Consider the following 23,104-nt stretch of genomic DNA (forward strand, 5'->3'; position numbering starts at 1 on the left):
CAGGCAATAAATTCTCCTTTAAAGCTTAATCCAGGAAGAGATCCTTTGCTTGCAATGGAAGGGTCCTGAATAAGACATCTCAGAGCAGTGGGCTTTGCTTCATCTGTATCATTAGTTAGCCCTATCCCTATGACCTCTCTCCAGCTGTTCCCACTATCACATGGGAACTGCTGATGCCTCTAGTTCCTGATCTTGGCCCACCTGGATCAGTGCCCAAGTTCTGGTACATCAAGCATTAGTTCTCTAGAAGGAGCTCCCATCCCACCCCCAGATCCACCCATCTTCCTGCTCATAGGCTGGTGCCCCAGGCAGAGACCTGACTGGCTTCCAGACAAGCAACTCTGATTAGGCCAGTGTGTGTTTGTTTATTTTAAAAGAAAATAATTGTGCTTCAATTGTGCCCCAGAGAACATAAGCACAGATCCATACCCCTCTGATCCTTTCTCCTCTTAGGTTGAGAACTGCCCTCTAACTATAACAAATCTCTTTCTTGAGCACTGATTCCAGACTGTGGGTTTCTACATTTTCTAGCACATCCATTTTTAACAGTTGGCCATGGAATCATTGAGAAGAAATGAGTAGAAAGAGCCAAGAGAACAAAAGCCTACTCATATTGCTGGTGCAAACCAGACCAATTGCCCCAATAACTGTTAGAAATGAGGTAAATAAGTCTCCATTTTTTATTTCCTGAGAAAAAGAATTCCCTGGGTTTTATTTTACTTAACAGTAGGATATTTGTGCTACCTGAACAATTCTTGGATGGCAGAGATATTGGGTCCCCAGAATTTAGAGTAGATTTGGCCCTTCTGTGTGGCCAATATTCATTAAATGTTCAGTAAATTCATTAAGTGTTGATTGCTGAGGAAGATAATCAGACTGGGATTCTATTATTATAGATATCCTCTGGTAAAGGATTCTTGCCTGTGGATGGTTCAGAATCAAAGAAGAGTCTCTATATGAGAACCTATATAAAGGGAGCAGAAATCAACTTCTAAGAAACGAAACCTAATATTAACAAGAAATGCCAATTGTGACTCATTCTTTTTAGATCAAACGAGGGTTCCAATTGCAAGCTTTTTTCTTGCATAAATGCTGCAGGCCACTGCTACCTTTGTATTTTGTATTTCTGGGTGCATCTGCACTTCTTCCTAGGAGACCAGTCTACAGCTCTTCCCACTCAAGAGTCATACATGTACTATGCAAGGTTCTGGGATAAATACACAAGATCGTGGTTTAAAATCCAAGCACTCAAGGTCTTCTTTTTTTGTAGGGCTAATGGGGCCACCTCCTTTTCATGAATTATCAAAAAGTCTTCCTTTTATCTCAAGGATGCTAACTGAAGTTTTGGGAGTCCAAGGGTTGGAAATCATTGACTTCCTTTTTTGAAGGTGAATGCACAATTTTGGTTTTGTGTACATCGTGTTTATGAAAAGAATGCCTTTCATTAGTTATTGGAAAGAGTCTATGATCCTCAAATAGAATGAGAATTACTGTTAAATCCTTCTGCTGTTTGAATAGTATAATGTTTACTTAGTTATGAATCTAGTGAAGTGCTTCATAAAGAACCAAAAAAAAAAAAAAAAAAAAAAGAGACCACACCACATTTTTCCATTATAGCAGATAAAAGAATATATAATTCTTGACACTCTTTTGACCTGGGCATGGCTTCTGTCAATGAGAATTATTACTCATTGCTATTTCCTACTCCAGAGGGCACTGATGCTTATGTCTTAGGGCAGCCAGGCCCTACATCACTCTTCCTGGATGTTGCTCCTCCTGGTCTTGGCCAGGAAAGTCATAGCACAGATTGGTAGGCTTGAAATGAGGAGGGCTTGATCTAATCTCTGAACTCTTGACATGCTAGAGTCCATATCCTTGAGCTTTCACAGAGTGGCTGGTTAGCCGGCTTATGATGCCACCTCACCTTTAATTTTTTGATGGACTACAACATTGATGAGGAATTTTTATATCTTTTTATCCCTCTTGTAACATCCTGTAACACATGTAATGGTGAGCTTTTATTACATTTTAAGCTTTCCTTCATTTTTGGGAGCGTCACTTCAAATCTGTTTCATAAATGTGAATATTGGCTGTACATGAATTCAGAAAAATATAAAACAAATCAAATCTCTTTCACCATGGTTTTAGATCTGTTCAACAAACAGTCTTTCCAAACACCCCACTATTATGTTAATAAACAACACAGATTTTTAAATGTAACCCCCCAAGTTGTTTCCCACCCTAATTTCAGGAGAGAAGCTGGAAGCTCATGAAAATATCATCTCTGTAATTTATAGACTGTAGCATCTGGATCACTGGGCTTTATCTAATTGTCATCTCCGCCTAGACTCCCGAAATGTGCTGCCTATGAGAATCTCTCCCCTGAGCATTGCAAATGGAACATTAGACTGCAATTCCTACCCTCATTTACCTTTCAATGGTGCTCAATAAAAAGGTAATAGGAAGAATAAAATCGTATGTTTTTCCAGAGGGAAAGATATTTTCATCCATTAGGTATTTCTATTTCTTATAGACTTTTTTTTAAATGCTATGTCTTAGTAGAAAAGGCAGCCCCAAACAACTTCTCTGTGTCTTCACAAAGCAGCTCTGTGAGCACAAAACAGTTCCACAGGTAGCAGCGAAGGAAAGCTATTCCCAGACCAAACTAATGAACGTTTCTGAAGACGGTTCTCTTGAACTTTCTGGAAGTCATGGCTGAATATCCAGGCTCTCAAGACTGCTTCAGTATTTGATGAAGTCCAATATCTTCTGAAGGCCCACAGGTCCTGCCTAATCTGGTCCTGCCAACCATTCCAGATCCACCCCCACCATTCCTCTTGCTGATCAAATTCCAGCGGGGAGGCAGTCTTTCTGTCAGCACATGCTGCTGTGCTTTCCTCACCCAGAGCTAGCTGCCTCCATCCCTTATCTCCCCCCTCCTCCTTATCTAGCCAACTTCTATTTGTCCCCTGAGTATCAGCCTAAATGTCACGTCTTCATGAAAGCCTTCCCTACCCTCCTTTCCCCCCAAGATTAGGTTAGGCTGATTAGAATTATGTTCCTGTAGTTTCCTATACTTCTTTTTAATGTGAATTTTGATAATGCTTTTTAAAATTTCTTAAAAATTAATGGCAGTTTCTTCTACTAGATCATAAGCTCTATGACAGCAGAAATTGGTCTTATTTATTTACCAAGATATTAACAAGATATCATATCTACCACAAGATAAATATTTAATAAATATTTAAGGAAGGGAAGGAGAAAGGAAGGGAATGCATTACCAAACCCAGAGCTGGGAAGAGATCTTCCAGCTACACATATATATCTGGGGTTGGTTCATTGCAAAGAACATTTTGACCAAATCTTATGCCCATTGCAAAGCATTCAGAAAATAGCTACAATATTCACAAGCAGATGTAACAACTTTTCTTCAGTATTGAGGAGAATCATATAATATAGTGTTTAGACACATGACTTTTGAAGCCAGCCACATAGGTACAAAATTTACTCACCCTTTCTGAGCCTCCGGTTCTTCACTTCTGAAATGAGGTTTAAAATCCTCATCCCTTAGAGCCGCCGAGAAGGTTAAACGACACACTGCCTATGCAGCATTTAAGACGGTAACTGAGGCAAGACTAAGATTTGAGTGCGGTTAATATTACTACCAAGAAATATCATAAGTTGTGGCAAATTCAGAAGATATCATCTTATATTTTGCCTTTTCCTTGTTAAAGGAATATACCCAAACTGCTATATTCACAAAAGAGCTGGGTACCCAAAAATAATCTGTTTTCCTGCCTAGTGATCATAACATTTAAACTAATTTCAGAATGTACAGTTTTATTTTTCAAAGGAGTTGAACAGTATGATTTGAAGTCAAGATACATGTACAGAATTCACAAGAACAAACTGGAAAATATTTGTTTATGAGCTTTCAGAACTGAGTCCCCAAATAAATAAACTAACACACTCCTATTCACTATGTCTTCCCCAATACTTTTCTTCAACTAATAGCGGCACCTTTCTCGAACGGCTCTCCAGAACAATGTTTTGATTCAGGCCCACTAACAAGACTGTCATTTAAAGGAGAGTCAGACCTCAACCACAAGTCCCTAGTTTGGGTACCCACCACATACCTAGCACTAGTGCACTGATATGACCTCATAACTTCCTAGGGTAGTGGATACTCTAGAAATTATGGCCTTTACAAAAGCAGACCTCTCTTAACAACAAAACTCTGTCACTGTGGACATAACCAGGACTAAAAACAAGTTACATAACTTTTCTAAGACTTCTTCATATATAAAATGCAACTGTAACTAACAATACCTTCCTGTTAAAAGTGCTTTGAGGCTTAAATATGGTAATGTGTATAATCAATAACATTTATTTGAGATATTGTGTATGGAATGCCTACCAGGTACATCAGTGTTATTTTCTTCCCCTAAGACCATTCCTTCAGACTGAGGACAAGAAATCATCAGAGGCAGACCCAAGATAAGGATATAGAATATAGAAAGCACTCAATTGTCAGATTCCTATAATTTGTAACATATTTTAGTGTATTAGTCAGGATTCTCTAGGGAAACAGAATCAACACGGGATATCTGTCGATACTAAGAGATTTATCAGAGTCTCTCATGTAGCCATGGGGATACACAAGTCCAGGTTCCGTAGGCAGGCTGCAACCAGGAGCTCTGATGAAAGTCCAATGAAGATTCTTGACGAGTTCCAGGAGATGCTGGCTGTCCAAAGACGAGCTGGGAAATTCTCTCTCAATGCTGGAATCACTTCCCCTTTTAAGAGATTCAGCTGACTGGGTTAAGTGTCACTCATTGCTGATGGCAATCTCCCTGACTGACGTAATTGTAATCAGCTATCTATGATTTACCACTGCAGTAAAGTCAATGGTGACTAAAGTCTGTAAGCGTCCTTGTATTAGAGTTAGCCCAGTGCTTGCTTGACCAAACAACTGGGCACAATTACCAAGAGGAATTGACACAATAGCTAACCATCACAATCAGTAACAAAAATAATGAGGAAGATCTAGTGGAGTACCAGTGAGTAAGAATTTCTTTTTTAAAGGAGAACTGTCATTTAAAGGTTGCTAGCTATATCTCTCTCTAGCAGTCAGAGATGTGGGATGGTTTAACACCAGTAGGTAGTAAGAAATAGAGCCAGGATATGTCTAACTCCAAATACTTCTAACCATTACACAAAATCTGCTTTTATTTAATTTACTTGTTATGAGATAACCTGCAGAAATAAAAATTGAAGAAAATGCCTGTAACAAAGAAAGGCTGTAATGTTGTTATTAAGCTGGGGTAGAAGACGAGGCTTTAAAACTTGATTCCATATCTCCATTTAGAGTTATATTTTCCTAAACCCAGTTATTCAGGCACAACTACTTCATACAGTCTTACTTTGTAGTGCTTAAAAGTACCGACTATCATCAGATGGCCTAAATCCAAATTATGGCTTCAAAACACATTGATTTGTGACCTTGGGCAAGTCACTGATTTCCTCTACAGCTCAGTTTCTTCATCTGGAAAATAGGGGTAATAATAAACCTACTTCAGATCATATTGTGGTAAATAAATGAGTACATACATATAAAGCACTTATAATAATGCCAGATACATAATACATGCTAGGTATGTTTAGCTGTTACTAATATTAGTTATAAAGTGTCATTTAAAAAGGAACTAGGGTGAGAGGCCGATGTGTTGGTTGCTCTCTGGCTAAAGGTGAAATGGCACATCAGAGCAGAGAGTCATACTTGGCATGGACTGGCAGTGACACAATCAACTTGTCAAAGTTCACTTAACTCAACTTTAGAAGATAGAATTGTGATTTAACAAAAATTAACCAAAGGCATGGTAGTAGAGGACAATCCCTGTAACAATAGATTCCACTATTATGAAGATTTCTGTCCAAGCAGTTCATGCACACTTAGGCAAAACTATTTCACACAACAAATTTCTAGCACCAAACGCAAACAAAAGCTGTATGGTTTCTTGAGGCTTATACTCCCAGAAAAGAAAACAATGGATTTTAAAATATAAAATGGTTATTTATAAATATACCATTCAGGATATAATTCAAATATATAATTAAGAGGATGAATGAAGTAATAAAACAGTGCACGGAATTTTTTTCTAACAGTCATTGAAGAGGCATTACCATAGCAACATTAGAGGAAAATAAAATATTCTTTCAGTAACTACAACAAATGAAGGCTCAATTGTCCCAGATCCATTGTTTCTATTTCAGTTATTGAACAACTTTCCTTTTGAAGTGATTTCAAAAAATCAAGCTTCCTGTGATTATGAAAATATATCTTTATAATGCTTAAAGTGGTACTTTTTCTCTAATTAGAGAGACGAAATATTAATATAGAAGCTCACTAAAATGCCTCCCCATTTCTTATCTCTAAGGATCACTTTGTGAAGGAAAAGGTAGGCCAGGCTTGAAAATACAATAGATTTTATTTGTTGTGACATCTGGGTTTAAAAGAATTAAGAGAGTAATTCAATGAGCTCTCTTCCATGGTGGCAGTAAATAAGATGGATAAGTACAGGAGAAAGACTATTCTACTGAAGAAAAGGCATTCCTTATATATCAGTTTAAATTCAAGGTGGGTTTACTCATTTCCTTTGTACAATACACCCTATAGCAAACTACAAATGATGTCTTCTAAATCTTATGGTTTTTCTTGTGTTTTGCTTTTATCTTCTCTGGCCAAGCTGTCTATTGTAATTAAGACAGACTAGATAAACCAGTTGTACAACTACATGGACTAGATATAACAAACCATTTGTAAAGATTACCTCATCATTGACATTTAGTACTACCAGCTTAAATTTTCATAAGTAGAAGAATATGGGAGTTCTCCTAGTTGATGGGTATGAAAGAATACGTATGTGTATGAATCACACCTGAAGATGCATGTGCATGTGTGTGTGCGTGTGGCACGTGCACGTACATAGCTTATTTCAAACCCTACAAAATGCCACAAACATCATGGAAGCCAACTGTTGAAACGTCACCCTGAAAAATTATTATGAAAGCTGCCTGACTTCCCTTTCTTTATTTTCCCTGCCTACTTTCTAAGCAAAGAATGAGAAGTGAAATAGTTAAAAGACAAATAACAAGAGGGCAGAGACGAGAGCACCAAGACCCAAATAATATCCCATCTGGATAGCCCTATCAATAAATAGACTAACCATGGTTAATCGACCAAAGACACACAAAGATCCTCTCATGTTGTCTTCCATTTGCTGATATTCTGGCAAATACATGGGGAACAGTGGTGGTGGGAAGGTGGAGGGAGAGGATTTCAAGTCAGGTGGATGGGAAAATGTGTAAGAACATCTTGAAAAGCTCCAGCTTCCAAAAGAAAATGAGATCCTCCTGAGCTCCTTGAAAAGACCAGAGGCCGAGGGCAGGGAGCAGAATGGAGGGCTCCCTGCCCCTCTGCCTGTTCCCCTCAGTCTGACTCAGCTGATACCCACAGAGGGGGCTGGTGAATCACGAAAGCATCCGTGTGACTGGAGAGTAAATGAAGGCTATCTCGTGGGGCCACAGGGAACAGAGAGAGGCTGAGGATAATGATGAAAATGGTCAAACAAATATGTTTTACTTGAAACTCTGCTGAGTTGAATTGGCATGTGTGCAAGGCCAGGGAGAACCAGGTAAGATTCAAAAATAATTCTGAAGCTCTTCCAGAGACCCCATCCCTGTCCCTTACCTCCAGCTTCCTTTTCAAAGAAGCCCATGTCTGCTCTTGGTCAGTAGACAGCTGGGCCCCATGTGATTCAGGGGCATGAGACTTGGCAAAGGCTCTGTGGTGACCTAGAAGTATCTCTACAATCTAGTCCAATCTCAAAAGCTATTTTGGAAAATTCTCAGACTTTCAATTTAGTGTGGTAAAAATACAATTCCAAGTCAATTACATCAGTGCTGAAATTTTCTTTAATCAAAAGCTATTTTACATTTCAATAAAAGAAGGGAGTCAAATACAGCCTAGACAGAATATCATTTCTACTTTTGAGAGAATATTTTCTTGCAATTTTCAAAAACCGATCATTTGTCAGGGACAGATCAGCCTTCCATCTGAGAGAGAATGGTTATGTTAACTTATTTTGAACACTCTGCCTTGATTAAGAATGAAAATTTTCCAGGTGAGCACTAGGATTCCATTCTATTATAACTATTTCTCCAAATATTTAGCCATCTGACATCAGGCACCACAAATATTCAGGTAACAGGCATTTGCAGGTTTTCTTGTTTCACCTGATTTTTTTAACTGACAACATATGCCTTGTCCTTTCTCTTGCTCTATTAAAACTCACTACTTTCAGCACCTAATGTTGCAAAGAAAAGAGCTATTTTATGCAGAAAGAAGCCAAAATAACAGTAAAGAATTTGAACTATTACAGCAACTAGATGACAATCTGGCACTCAGAAGCCTGGCACAATTCTGCAAAATTGCCACCTGGAAAGTTAATCCTTCCTCCTCTACCCATCACCCCCACACCAAAAACAAACAAACAAACAAAAAAACCACACCAGCCTTTGAATAAAAGCATTTCTAAACAAAAAGAAGAAATATCAAAGACATAAGGGGGAACTGTGCTGTGATTGACTCCTACTTGTCCTTTCTGTGACAGTTCATCCAAATCCAGGTGAACGTGCCTCCCCAGTTTCTCAAATCTTTCCATACTTTCCATCACCAAAATCAGGTCCCCATCTCCAGGCTCTCCCTGAGACTGTTGTAGCCTCCATTTCACCCTTCTGAGGCTTAGATTGATCCTATCACTCCCCTGCTCAAATGCCTCCAGGGCCTAACCCAGTCAGCCCCCACAGCCTGACCACACCCTCATTTTCACTAACCCCCCCCCCACACACAACCTCCCTTCCCATACCTGGGCTACAGCAATCTTCCTTCCCCCATCTTCCTGTGTCCAAATCCTAACCACAGCTCAAAACATGGCAAAGGCCAACTGATGGTGGGAACCTACAGACTTACTGCACCCACCCACGCCCACACTGTCCCTTCCATTTATAAAGGAAGAGTGGCCCTTCTCCTAGCTAAGGCCACCGCCTCCCCCAGGTATCTGGGACCCACCCCTGCCCGTGCCCATGTCCTCAGGGACCTCGCCCCATCCATTACGCCCATCGTCCTTCTCTTCGTATTCAACCTCTCCCTTTCCACAACCTCATTTTAACCAACCCGCCCAGTTGACAACCATGTTAAAAAAAAAAAAAAAATTAAAACTCTTCAGTGACAGTTTAAAATTATTTTACAAATCCCGGAAAGAGAAAGATCATGTTTGTGGACTAAATCCATTCCTGAAGATGTGAGACCCTTTCAGTTGGACGACATCAGTGAGACATGGCTCAGGCTGAGTCTCACCCTCTTGCTGGGACTGATAGAAATGGGAAACCCAGGGAACATGACCCTGCCATATTTGACCCTGCCAGGTGAGAGAAAAGAGGGGCTCAAAGAGCCGAGGCCCAGGGAGGGATGAGCCCTATGCCTGATAGCTTGCAGCTGAAGTCAGGAAGAAAGCAGAACAGCCGTGCGAGAAAGGAGGCCTGGGAAGAGACAAACCCTATGCCTGGTTGCCCACAGCTGAGCTCTGGGAGATGGTACAACCTGGAGAAGACAGAGAACTCGGCACCCACCATCTTGCTTCACCATAGGGCAGCTGACTTTGGTGAGAAAGTACCTCTTATGGTGCCTGAGTTGGACTTTCCAAGCTTGGAACTATAAGCGTTTACCCCAAAGAAATCCCCTTTATAAAAGCCAAACCATTTCTGGTTTGCATTAGCAGCCCTTGGGCAAACTAATCCACCTTCCCTTCCCATGACCTCCCTGCCAACATCTTTCTTCCACTACCACTTTCTTTTATCTCCTATAGAGAGCCGCGTTGCTTAGCTGTTCTCCCCGTCCACAGCTCCGCTCTCTCCACGACGCCCTGCCCCTAAACCAATGCATCTGGCTTCTGCCCTTACCGCTCATTTCCATGAGCACATGAACTGGTTGTGTTAATTTGTGAAATGTACTAAACACTTACTACATCCCAGACAATGCACACCCAGCACAAGGAGGGGAGAGGCAAACCAGGAGAAATCTGATATGAACACTCTGAGTCAGAAGTTCAAAATGGTGGCTAAATTCTGTCCAGAGATGTATTTTATTTGTCCTGTGATACCTTTTAAAAACATGGTTTATTGCCAGAATTCAAGAATCTGGAGGCGTCACACAAAATCCAGGTGTTTGGTTTCCATTCTAGAGTCTATTCAAGAATCTAAGCACTGGGGCCATAGGGCCTCATCCTTTTGCGGTAATAATCAGCTGGAACTGAGAAGCAACTGTCCCTTTGATGAGGCACAGGCTCACCATGGCCGCCACCTAACCCTCTTTGCTCACTCTTACTTTGATGGCCCTGGGGGTATTGGGATTTAAAATCCCTCTTCCTGATCAGTGCTGTCCAAGAGAAATACAAATGTGTGCCATAAATGTTTTTATGTAGCCATATTTAAAGTTTTTAGTAGCCATATTTTACCAAACTTAAAAGTAATAACAGATGAAATTAACTTAACTAATATATTTTATTTAACCTAATGTATCCAGAATATCATTTCAACATACGCTCTATATAAAAATTGTAATGAGATATTTTACATTAATTTCTTTGTACTAAGTCTTCCAAACCCAGTGTGCATTTTACTCTTAAAGCACATCCCAATTTGAACCAGCCACATTTCTAGTGTTTGAAAGTCACCTGTGGTTGGTGGCTACCACATGGGACAGCACATCTCTGGATGCTTAACAGTTAGTTAAAAAAATCAAGGCTTGCAAGCAAGGAGACAGAGAAACTATTAAGGTGAAAGAAGAAAGCACACAGATTTAAGGAAAAGAGTGATGGTGCTAAAGGGTAAGCATGGTGAGAAGTTTAAAAATAGGAGGTAAAGGAATGGGGATAGCCTTAGTGGAGGCACAGAGACAATTAATGATGCTCTAGGAAAAGACCAGCTCTAGTCCAGTGACCCAGGGGAAGCAAGTAACAGCAAATGCAGTTGACAAGCATGCAGACTTTCTGGAGAGAGGCTCTGGGTTTTGTAATTAGGCACGGTACTGGACAGACAGTCACTGAAAATCAGCTGGTCAGATGAAATCCCAATTCACACACTAGATACTCAAGTGGCAGCAGGCAAGTGAGGACAGGAGTCTTAGCCAAAATTGGGATTCAGTATGAGTCCTGGCTAAAGAATAGGGAAGATGAGGCATTTCTCAAATGATGGGTATAGGATGAAGAAGAGACTTTAAGTACAGAAAGCATTTCAAAGAGATTGGTTTGAGGAAAAAGCAGCTATGCAGAAGAAAGGAAAGGACCTGGAGTGAGGATTTAAACAGTTAAAGACTGAGAGGGCATAACTGAGTGAGATGTCAGGAATCCAGATGAAAAAGCTAACGTCAGAACTCAGGTAGGGAGACAGATGCCAAAATGGATACGCAAGTCAGAGGCCAGCACAAGTCATGCATCCCTGAGCCACAGACCTCAAAGATAGGACTTCTCCTCCACCCTGCACAGGAAAATATCTAGCACAGCGAGCACAATTTGGCAGCAGGTTAATAGGTGTCATGGTCTCTTCTCATGCCTGCAGACAAGGACCAGAACTAAAGTCCATAGAGAGAAAAAGCCAGGCCACCAGGTATGGGAAGAGGGAATGTTAAATACATCTGTCAGCATCAAAACACTTAGAAACAAGAAGGCAAGAACATCATTATACAACTCTAAAATAACTTTGTTTTTTTTTTTTAGGGTGGCATGCTTTGGGGTTGTCATGGTATTTATTTATTGTCTTTATTTATTTTTTTAATGTTACATTCAAAAAATATGAGGTCCCCATATACCTCCCACCCCCTCACCCCAATCCTCCCCCCATAACAACCTCCTCCATCATCATGAGACATTCCTTGCATTTGGTGAATACATCTCTGAGTACTGCTGCACCTCATGGTCAATGGCCCACACCATAGCCCACACTCTCCCACAGTCCACCCAGTGGGCCATGGGAGGACATACAAGGTCCAGTAACTGTCCCCGCAGCACCACCCAGGACAATTCCAACCCCCGAAAATGCCCCCACATCACATCTCTTCCTCTCACTCCCTACCCCCAGCAGCCACCATGGCCACTTTCTCCACACCAATGCCACATTTTCTTTGATTACTAATCACAATAGTTCATGAATAGAATATCAGTAAGTACATTCTAATCCTTACTCTATTCCTCCATCCTGTGGACCTTGGAATGGTTGTGTCCATTCCACATCTCTATCAAGAGGGGGCTTAGATTCCACATGGATGCTGGATGCAATTCTCCTGCTTTCAGTTGTAGGCACTCTTGGCTCCCTGGTGTGGTGGTTGACCTTCTTCACCTCCATGTTAGCTGAGCGGGGTGGCCAGTCTCAAAGCCAAACTCAGCATGTAAATGCGTTGTCTTCTCCCCAGCGTGGGACAGGACTCCTGGGGATGAGCCTCCTTGGTGCTGAGGGATTACTACCAAGTACCAGCTGATGATGTAACTAGAAAATGACTTGAATAAAAGGGTCAACTCTAAAGTAACGTTGAAGCTCTTCCAGAGACCTTATCCCTGAATTGCTCTCACATCCATTCATCCCTGCATTCATTCAGCAACCATTTATTCACTAGTCTTCCCGAGCTGTTTTACAGTGCTGATTAAATAGGTCAATTGTACTAATGCCTGTCAAATTTTCTCTAGTTGGTAGAGAAGGGAAGTTAGTCCAGGCTTATGCAAAATACGGTCAGAATGCCAATACAGAAGGACACCTCTCTAAATAAAACCCATGAGGTCATGTACATGTAATTATCCTGAAATTTCCAAAAGTTCACTTATAACTCATGTGCCATACTTCTTCAGGTTGGGTAGGGTCCAAGAGACTAAGACATAAGGCTGGTAAAAATACCTCAAGAGAGATTTCACAGGAAAATTATTCTGTCTAGCAGACAATATGCAGGACTTTTAAATCTCCCTCTATTTAAAAAAATTTTTAAATACATGCTACTTATGCTCAGAATAATGTTAAATACAAATATTATGGCAACTTTATGGAGATTGTGGCTTGATATTCTGCTAGAAAAAAATATTTTCTAATGATAAGAAACTGGTACATAAGAAGGAGAAATATATTTGCAAAAAATTTTGAATTGTTGGGGGATAGTAATCTGTTTCCATGCATGATTTTTAAAAGAGTGAAATTTAAAAGAAAAGGTTTAAAATGGCAAGGAAACTAAAATGGCCCATAAAGTTAATGATGTAGAAAAATAAATGATAATTTGAATGGTACTAGCAAATCAAAATTCACACATATGAAGACAATGAAGATTACCTGGCAAGTGGGAAAATGACTGATGCTTAACCTTTGATTCAACAACTAATTTTAGAGAAAGGTAAGCATGTCATAAATACAACTTATGCTGTAATTTTATGAATAGTAACATGCTTATATAAAGCAAGTTCTGGGGCAATATCTATAGAAAAGATCTACTTCATTCACAAAACCAAAAACAAAATCAGTATCCAAATAATGACTCTCAGTTATCATGAAAGGATTTTATTTAGGATGCTTGGTTTATTGAGTCATGGAAATATGTAATTTTTAGTAAATTTTCCAGCAAAAAAGAATCAAAATGAAAGAATTTTAGATTCTCAAAAACTCTGTTTGAATAGCCAAGGATTAAGAAAAAACTTCATAAACCTAACTTCTGTATCTGCAGATTTCATCAATGCTTACAAAGTTATATAGACATACTATTTACTTTTCTCTAATTTAGGGTTAGCAAATGTTTTGATAATAATTATGAGCAAAGAAACCACATTTTATGAAATCATCCCTTATTTCCATACAATGCAGGAAAAAGGAGGAAATGTTTGTCCTGTATTTATGAATGTATTAATCTTGTTTTATCCTTCAAAGTACTTATTCACTCTTACCTGGTAATGCACACATATTTGCAATGTAAGATTTTTTCATTATTGTGTGAAGTTTGATGTCACCAGTACTGCCTTGATTAATCTTTGGCTACTTTTGTCACCACTACTTGTAAAATAATTACTTCTTAAATTAAATGAAAAGAACCGAAAAAGTTCCCTGTGGGCTTTTTCCAACAGCCCACTTATTTGCAATGGCAAAACTTTAATATACCGTTCAATGAAAATAACCACCACAGCAGTTGCTGTTCAGTGAGCACTTGCTACATTTCAAGCCACTCTCTTACCATATCTATGTTATAACATGTCCATTCATCTAAGACTCACAGCTCTCCTCAAATCTACCAGTAACATATCATAGCAATTAAAGATTAAAGGGAAATATTCCATTTCAGAGTGAACCTATCGTTCTTTTCACACCCTATCTTTGGGTGATGATGCTAGTATTTTTCAAGAATACAGTCTTGGTCTATCAGGCTATTATAACAAACACTACAAAATGGGTTGGCTCAAACAATGGGAATTTATTGGCTCATGGTTTTAAGGCTAGAAGAAGTCCAAGATCAAGGCATCAGCTAGGTGATGCTTGCTCCCCAAAGTCTGTAACATTCTGGTGATAGCTTGCTGGTTTTCCCTGGGTTCTTTGGGGTTCCTTGGCTTTCCTGTTACATGGCAATACCCTCTCCTTTCTCTTCCAGCTTCCATCTACTTCCATTCAGGCTCCTCCCTGTGACTTTCCCTGACTAGGCCTGAATTTCTTCTGGATATAAAAGACTCCACTAATCTGGATAAACACTAAACCCCATTCAGTTGGGCCACACCTTGATTTAAAATAACAGCTTTAAGGGAACCTATCCACAATGGGTTCATACCCGCAGGAATGTGGATTAAGATTAAGAATATGGCTAAATTGGGGTACATAATTCAATCCACCACAATTACCAGCAGGCAAACTCCACTTCCCATCTTGCTGCCAAATGTCCTAATAGCTCATACTCTATCTTTCACTTTGAACTTGAAAGGAGTCATTTCTGAAGCTAAACCAGTGTGGCAGTTTGCAATTATTTTATGAATCCCAAAAAGAGAAAGACCATGTTTGTAAACATCCTCTGGGTGTGATACCCTTTGATTGTATTAAATTCAGCAGAGGTGTCGTTGATTAGACTACCTGTTAAGATTAGGACTTTTGATTTGACTACGCCAGTGGGTGTGACTCTGGTTGAGTCTCTGCCCCCTTGCTGGGTCTGATATAAACGGGCACTCACACAGACAGACACACAGAAAAGAGGGCTCTGTCATTTTTGATACTGCCATGTGACAGTAAGGAGAAGGTTTGAATGGCCCCAGGGAGATGAGCCATTGGCCTGATAGTTTGCAGCTGATATTTGGAAGAGACCAGAAAAGTTGAGACAGATAGAGAAGACCCAGGAAGGAATGAGCCCTATGCCAGGAGAGAGGGCACTGCAAGATCATTTGAGCACAAAGCCTCACGAGGCTGGGCCCACAGAATTTAGGAGTAAAAGGAACCCTGGAGGGGGAGGTAAAACCAGGCAGAGCTCGCTGGCCATCTTGCTTCAACACGCAGCAGCTGAATTTGGTGAGAGGATACCCCTCATGGTGTCTTGAGTCAGGCTTTTTAAGGCTTTGGAACTGCAAGCTTTTACTCCAAAGAAATACCCTTTACAAAAGGCAACAGATTTCTGGTACTTTGCATCAGTACCCTCTTGGTGGACTATACATCCAGTATGGAACTAACAGTGCTTGTAAGGGACTTTTTTTTTTTTTCGATTATTGGATTTTTTAGTGGTTCTAGTCATTTGCATTAGAAATTATATCTTTAAATCTATGCCTTCCCAGATTTAAGTTATGTTCTTTGATGTAATATTAAAACCACCTGAAAAATAGATGGCAACTAGCACAAATCACATTTTTTGGTAGATTTTGAAAATACAGATACATTTTGCATACAGGCTTTCTTTAAAAGGTCAGAACTAGTAAAACAAGATGTACTTCTTATATACACTCAGTCTTAGAAAATATTGTTTGCACATTTTGTCAAGACTTACAGATGTGTTTTATGAATTTTATCCCAATGAATGAATATTTCTTTTACTATGTTTCAAAACATTTCTTCATATACTGAATAATTTACTCACTTCTTTTCAAAAATATATTTTCTCTTCTGTGAAAGTAATTTTAACAAAATTTATTTAAAAGAGAAAAAGCAATAAGGCTTTAATTCATAAACACTACATGCTTTTGTTAGAACACTAAAAAAATGCAACATATGCAGTCATCCTTTATCTGAAAATACTGACTTTCTGATTCTAGCAAAATATAATTTTAGTAACACATCAAGACAGAATGCATAAAATTGGCATGGTTTTGATAGGCACACAAATTGAGAAAGCTTGATCTTTCCCAACTGTGTTGCAGAAAATGAAATGCATCTGGTATGACAATATGGCCCAACATGAGAACTAAAATCAGTGGGAAGAAAGGAGTTTATTCTTTTATTCTTATTCTCAAAGTATAACACTTTTAAAAAGGCATATGCCCCAACAGTAAGGCATTCCAAAGTCTGTTAAAGTGTGTTTCAAAGGTATATTTGGCTAAAGAAAACAGAATAGCATGGGAACTGGCAGAGGCTTGGGCAGCAGAACAGTTTGTTCAGTTTTAATTTTGTACATCACTGACTTCCTAATCCCTTTCCCCAGCAGTCCAAAATCTAATTTTTTTTTTTTTTTTTTTTTCTTTTACTTAACATCTCCATGGAATGTCAGAGAATGTGCACATATGCTGGTGAGGCCTCATGCTGGGCTGGGGGGAGGGCGGGGATGGAGAGGTGGGGAGTGTGTTGGAGAACATGGCTGATGCCCGGATCAAGCAGAGAACAAGAGAATGATTGAGCAAATTATCTTATTTTTGCAATGAGCTTTCTTTCTTCCTTGAAAGAAACTTCTCTTTTACTAGGCAATCTGAAAGTGTATTTAAATGCTTTTATTGTCTCCTATTTAATGCGCACCCATCTGTGCTTGGGAACTGTGAATAAAACTAAAATCTGCATATGCTACCAGTTCCCTCCCCAGACCCAAGTATCTTCAGAGATGAGGTACTGAGAGAGGGCGGAAAGGTCTCCAAGGTAAGCAGAAAGCTTGGAAGGGTGCTGCCAAGCTCAGGCTACTCCTGAACACTTTAGCACGTCCTTCTTCCCATTCTGGGCTCCAGTTCCATTTCTTCTTCTTCCCCATTCAGAGGGGTGAGCTGCAGGCTCCCTAGACTTGGGCGAAGAGATTATTTAGAGGACTGAGGAACCCTGATGTCTCCTACATTATTCAGAGAGCTGATGGAGCCACATTCATGGTTCAGAACAGAGAAAGCCCTCCACTTCTCCACGTGGAGGAAGGAGGCCCCATGAGCTGCACTTGCCTCTGCCTCAGACTGTGCCTGACACCTGGGCGAGCATGTCAGAGATTATTTTCTTTACTGTAGAGCATTCTTCTATACTAAATGAAAAGCATCCTTTTAAAACCACTTTTCACCTTGTATCTGATAACCAAAGCCAAAGGCTATGTCCAATTTGGTTGTCAGGTGAAAGGAAAGGCAGGTTTGTTTGTTTGTTTCTCTCTGTCAATACAATCTTTACCTACTATTCCAGGAATAACTAAAACCTTTCTCTAAAACATCAAGTGTCTGCTTACTGCAAGCAATTGTGTTTAGAAAAAGAACAAAACCACTCATTCTGATTTATCTTCTGAAACTAGACCAATAAATGAGTCCATAAACTACAAAAATCTTCAACTTAAACCCATCTATTCCTGTAACTTATCCTTCAAAGTATCCCCTGGTGTTTCTTGCAGCTCACTTTTTAATCTAATTACAGTTTCTATGTGTTTGTCATTGACCTCACATTATTAATCAGAGTCAAAAGAATGGGGAGTTTAAATAAAGTTGGGTTGGTCAGGATGAAAGGGTTCTTTAGGTCTCTGGCAGAAAGGGACTTTTAAAATATTTTCTAGCATTAACATGATAAACATTTACAAAAAGAGAGCAATGTTTCTTTAAAATTGAGGGAGTAAAACCAGCCAGTTGGTGGGGTGATGTTTGAGAATTATGAACATTATACACAATTGTTTTGTAAGCTCACAACTTCTCCGATAAAAAATTTTAAATTAGAAAAACAGAACAAAACAGCTGCTCAGCAGAACACCTTTACAGATCCTCCCAGTAAAATCTTAAAGCACATGAAACCTTAACTCATATCATTTCATAAAGAAAAATATCTGTTTGACTAATTCAGATGAGAAGCTCACGCTGGCCACTTGTTGGGCAGCAATCAACTTGCAGTAGGAAGTTCTGAAAAGGGACTGGGAAAACATGCGCAGAATTCTACATCAAGGGTTTTTGCCACAACGCGACCCCACATTTGGCAATCTCACGGCTCTGCTTTCCAGTTCCTTCTTGCAGGCCATTTGCTTCTAACCGCTCCCCCGCCATACCGCTGTACACGGTTATCATATTTCTAAATTGTTGGTACTTTTTTCCCCCTTTGATGAGGTGAGATTAAACTGGACAGCTCCTTCCCAAGAGACCTCTAAAACAAATATGCACTTCAAATCTAACTTAATCCGTCTCCTATTTGGCTACTATTAATACTTATTCCATCTTCATTGGTCACTCATAAAGCCACAGGTTTGCTACCCAAAAGGCTTCTGGCGGCAGGTGTCATTTATGTTAAAAGTAGAGAGTCAGGGTGCCAGTCAAAACTCTTCATTAATAAGCAGAAGCGAGAGGCTTTTTCTCCCACTGTTTGAGCTACTTGGAAGCCCCCCTCCCCGCCCCCTTCCATCTTCCAGGGTCAGGATTACACGCTGCAGCCTCGGCCCCACGCACCTCGCCTCCGGCCGCGTCCCCTGGCACTCACCTGGCTGCTGCCGCGCTCCTCGCTCGTCTCGGGGGTTCGGGGTTCCGGGGGACCCCGTGCTGGCTCTGCGAGCGGCGGCGGCTCCAGAAGCTGCTGCAGGCAGGCGGTGCCCGGCAGGGAGGAGCTCTTTTGATGGCACAAGTGCGCCCCAGGGCCCCGACTCCGGCTATCCTCATCTCGGGCGCGGTGTCCCCTCGGGACCGGTTGGGGAGAGGAAGACAGCGAGGAGGAGGCGGAGGACGAAGAGGGAGCCGAGTCCGGAGAGCGTCCGCCAGGCGGCGTCCCTCCGGCTGCTCCAGAGGTGACCGCGGGCCCCTTTCCTGGGGGAAGCAAATGTTCTCGGATCCGGCGACGCACGGCGGACCCCTGCTCTGCTCTGCGGGCGCCGCCGGTCTCTATGGGCTCCGGCGAGGAGCAGCACAGGTTCGGCTGGGACGAGGAGAAGACGCGGTCCAGAACTTGCTTCCGCTTCTTGAAGCCGCTCCACCTGCTGCCCGCTCCACCCACGCTAGCCAGCGCGTCCCGCCTGCTCCCCGGGGGCGGCGGGGAGGGCGACGGGGTGGCCGCAGTGCGGCGCTCCGCGCCCCCCGCGCGCCCGCTCCCGCCGCCCTTGCCCTTGCCCACCCCCAGCTGCAGGTTCTTCCAGAGCCGGGCCTGGAAGGAGGACGGCGCCGCCGCAGGCTCGGGCTCGCGCGCCGCGGCAGCCCCGGGCTCCATCCTCCACCCCTGCTCCTCCTCTCCACCCCTCCTCTTCCTCTGCCCTCTCTGGCTGCGCCTCCTCCCCGAGCCCCGCGGTGGCGGTGGTGGTAGCGGCGGCGACGGGCGCAGCAGCAGAAGCCAGAAGCCCCCAACGGCTTCAGGCCAGAAGAATAGATGCCGCCGGCGCCGCGGAGACTCTCCCGCCGCGGGAGTCCAACGCCGCCTCCTCCTTCCGCACCTGCCGAGACGCGCTGGCGCTGTCAGCGAATCCCGGCCGCCGCGCCTGTAAAGTTTCTAGCTCCGAGCCCCACGGTTCCAGACCACTGGAGTCCCCCAGGCCGCGCTTCTCTCAAACTCCGGGCTCGGGGAACTGAGGATAACCGGACGTGAGCGCCCAGCTGCGCCAGGGACCGCACCAGGCCCCCTCCAGGCAGCACCTGCCGGCGGCGCGGGCGATTGGCCTCCAAACTGGGCGCGCACCAGATTCACACATCAGGGAGCGCTGGGTTGGAGACGCCCGGGACCAGCAGCCCCGCGGTAGGATCTCGGGACCATCCTCCACTCCTAGATGGGAGAGCGGGCGAGCTGGCAAGAGCCAGGCGGAGGTGGGTGAGGCCGGACGCAGCTCGCTCCCTGAAGTCGGGCCACAGTTGTCCACGCAGCTCACTCTTGGCCAAACGCTGTACCCGCTGGCTGTCTTCTGAGTCCGGCAGAAGTAAACTGGAGAGGAGACTATGAGCCCTTGGTGGGTGCCGTGGGGGCGCGCAGCATCCACGCGGTACCGTGAAACCGACTGTATTCTGGCGCTGGACACCGCTGTCAGGATCGCGCTGTGGCCCAAGACGAGATTTTTATTTCTTCTGTCTTGACTTCATCCACACCCACTCTTCCCCGGCACGTTATTTGCATAAACACTGGCGATTTGAATGGTCAGAGTCCAGCAGTTCCGGAGTCTGCCAATAAGACCAGCCCTTAAGTTGTAAGGAGTTTACCGTGAACCAAGACGCGGAGGATGCGCACTGCCCCTGACTCCATTCTGCCAGTAGAGAATCTTACTTGCTTTTCAGTCAAGTGCATTTTCCTATGGTTACCTCATTTGCTTCGTTGCAAATTAAATAGAAAACACTTTGCTTTTACTGAAACCTACTGATCCAAGGTCTTCTGATCCTCCTAGGAGAACCCTTCCTGAAAGGCAGATGACACTGCGCCCCTTGCTCCTCCGCTGCCTTCTGCACCCCTTAATGTGGAAAACATGGACTAGTTCCCTGAGCTTTGGCCCCACACTGTCCGTCTTGTTCATAGTATGCCTCCGAGGTGTTACCAACCTCTCTCTCTTTTCCTTGCTATACAGCAAATATTAACAAATATGTATTGAGCACTTACTGTGTGCATCTGGGGATGCAGCTGTGAACAGACAGGTCTCCACCCTCATGGAGCTTATCTTCCCATGGGCGGGGGAGTCAGACAATAAACCCAAACTTTCTAATAGTGAAACGCCCTATGAACACACACACACAAAAACAGGCCACCATAATAGAGTGCCCATGGAAAGAGGGCTGCCAGTTAAAATATAGAACACTTGGTTAAATTTGAATTTCAGATAAACAACAAAAAATTTTTTTAGTATGATTGTGTCCCAAATATCACATGGGATTACATATACAAAATATTATGGTTGTTTATCTGAAATTCAGATTTAACAGGGTGTTTTGTATTTTTATTTGCTAAATTTGGCAGCACTAAAAGGAGGGTTTCTTTAATTTGTAATTCGTGTGCACAGGGACAGTCTTTCTGAGAAGATAAAATTTGAAGTGAGACTTACTAAAGACAAAGAACCAGCTATTGAAAGATCTGACCACAACATTCCAAGAGAAAGGAACAGCAGGTGTAAAGGCCCTGAGGCAGGAAGCAGCTTGGCTAGGCATGTCAAGGAACAGAGAGACCACTCTATTGTGACCAAATAGAGTGAAACAAGATGGATAGGGTTGGTAAGAGAGGGGGTGGAAAATGGGCAGGATCCAAGTGGGGTCAGTTCTAGAGACCATAGTAAGAGTTTGAGATTCCTATAAGTAAAACGGGGAGCCATTAGAGGATTTTTAAGCATGGGAGTGATAAACCATTATTTACTAATACCTGCCTCATGGGGCTATTTTGAGGGTTAAGTGAAAAGGAACTTAGCTCAGTGCCCTGCATGTAGTTGATATTATTGTTATTAGGGAAATATTTGCTAAGTTTATGAGCATTATTCTTTGGAAAAAGAGGCAAGTGAGTGGCTAAAGACATTGGACTCCATTTACATAATATTCTCAAAATGACAAAATTATAGAGATGGAAAACAGAATAGTGATTTTCAGGGGTTGAGGGCAGGCAACTATAGAGGGGCAGCATAAGGAAATTCCTTTGTGTGGATAGAAGAGTTCTGTATTTGATTGTGGTAGCAGTTCCACGAATTGACACAGATGATAAAATTGCATAGAACCACACACATGCATGCACTCATACAAGTGCACATAAAACTAGTGAATTCTGAATTAGGTCAGTAGATTATACCAATGTCAATTTCCTGTTTTGGTATTATATTACAATTATATATGATGACATCATGGGGGAAATCAGGTGAAGGGTACACAGGACCTTATGTAATATTTCTGCAACTTCCTGTGCCTCTAAAATTGTTTCCAAAGAAAAAAGTATAAATAAAATGCAAAATAATAATAAAATAAATTTTTTTAAAAAAGACTGTGGACTGTCGAAAGTTTTCCTTTGGAGTTTTGATTGTCGGGGAACAAAACAGTCCTAGACCCACAGTGGACCGCTTTTTTCCTCTAGCTGTTTCTCACCAACCCCACAATCCCTGAGTCAGTCAGGAAGCCTTTGAGGAACAAATGAAGGAAAGACAAAGTTTGGTGAGGCAGAATCCATGTTTGAGCAGGATCCTAATTGCAAATGGAGACACAAAGGCTACAGAGATATCTCAGCACAGAATATGAACCACACTTGACATTGTGTTTGAAAGCATGAGGCTTGAAAGCAGAAGTGACATTTTTCATTGGCTCCCCCTTCCTCTTCACTCCTGTTTTCTTTTTTTGTATTTCATTTTCTTGGGTCCCATCTAAACTTATACAACTAAAACTGTGTATCTGGTGATAGCTTTCAGCATTACCTCTTATAGAGGTATTTATTATCTAATGGGGACTTTATAAAATTGAAAATCTTCCTTGTAATAAACAATAAATAAAATTAAGGAGTTGGCTATTCATGGTATTGTCAGCCTTACAAAGTGAGCTACACACTCACTGCCCCTTGAGGCTTTCCCTCTAGACCACCTCAATCCCATATTAAATCAATGTGGGGGTCACTTTCAAAAGCCTGAGGCAAACCATTTTTTCCACACCAGCCAACCAAGCTTAATGTATAAAGACCACAAAAAAATTACCTCAGTATAGAGCTACTC

The 23,104-nt window shown here is 41.9% G+C and overlaps 1 protein-coding gene across 11 annotated transcripts in view; it reads right to left on the reverse strand.

The window, feature by feature from the left end:
• Positions 1 to 22,334, reverse strand: part of MCTP1 (multiple C2 and transmembrane domain containing 1) — a 568,532-nt gene extending 546,198 nt beyond the window's left edge. For all 11 annotated transcript variants that reach the window (XR_011646260.1, XR_011646259.1, XR_011646258.1 and 8 more), the window contains exon 1: positions 18,952 to 22,334. Coding sequence is in view for 8 of the 11 variants with exons in the window: in XM_058276318.1 (XP_058132301.1) it covers positions 18,952 to 19,668 (717 nt within the window). In the remaining 3 variants the exon portion in view is untranslated. The remainder of the gene's footprint in view (positions 1 to 18,951) is intronic.
• Between the last annotated feature and the right edge of the window lie 770 nt (positions 22,335 to 23,104).

Source organism: Dasypus novemcinctus, chromosome 2 (genome assembly GCF_030445035.2).
Source record: "Dasypus novemcinctus isolate mDasNov1 chromosome 2, mDasNov1.1.hap2, whole genome shotgun sequence".
Taxonomy (NCBI): Eukaryota; Metazoa; Chordata; class Mammalia; order Cingulata; family Dasypodidae; genus Dasypus; species Dasypus novemcinctus.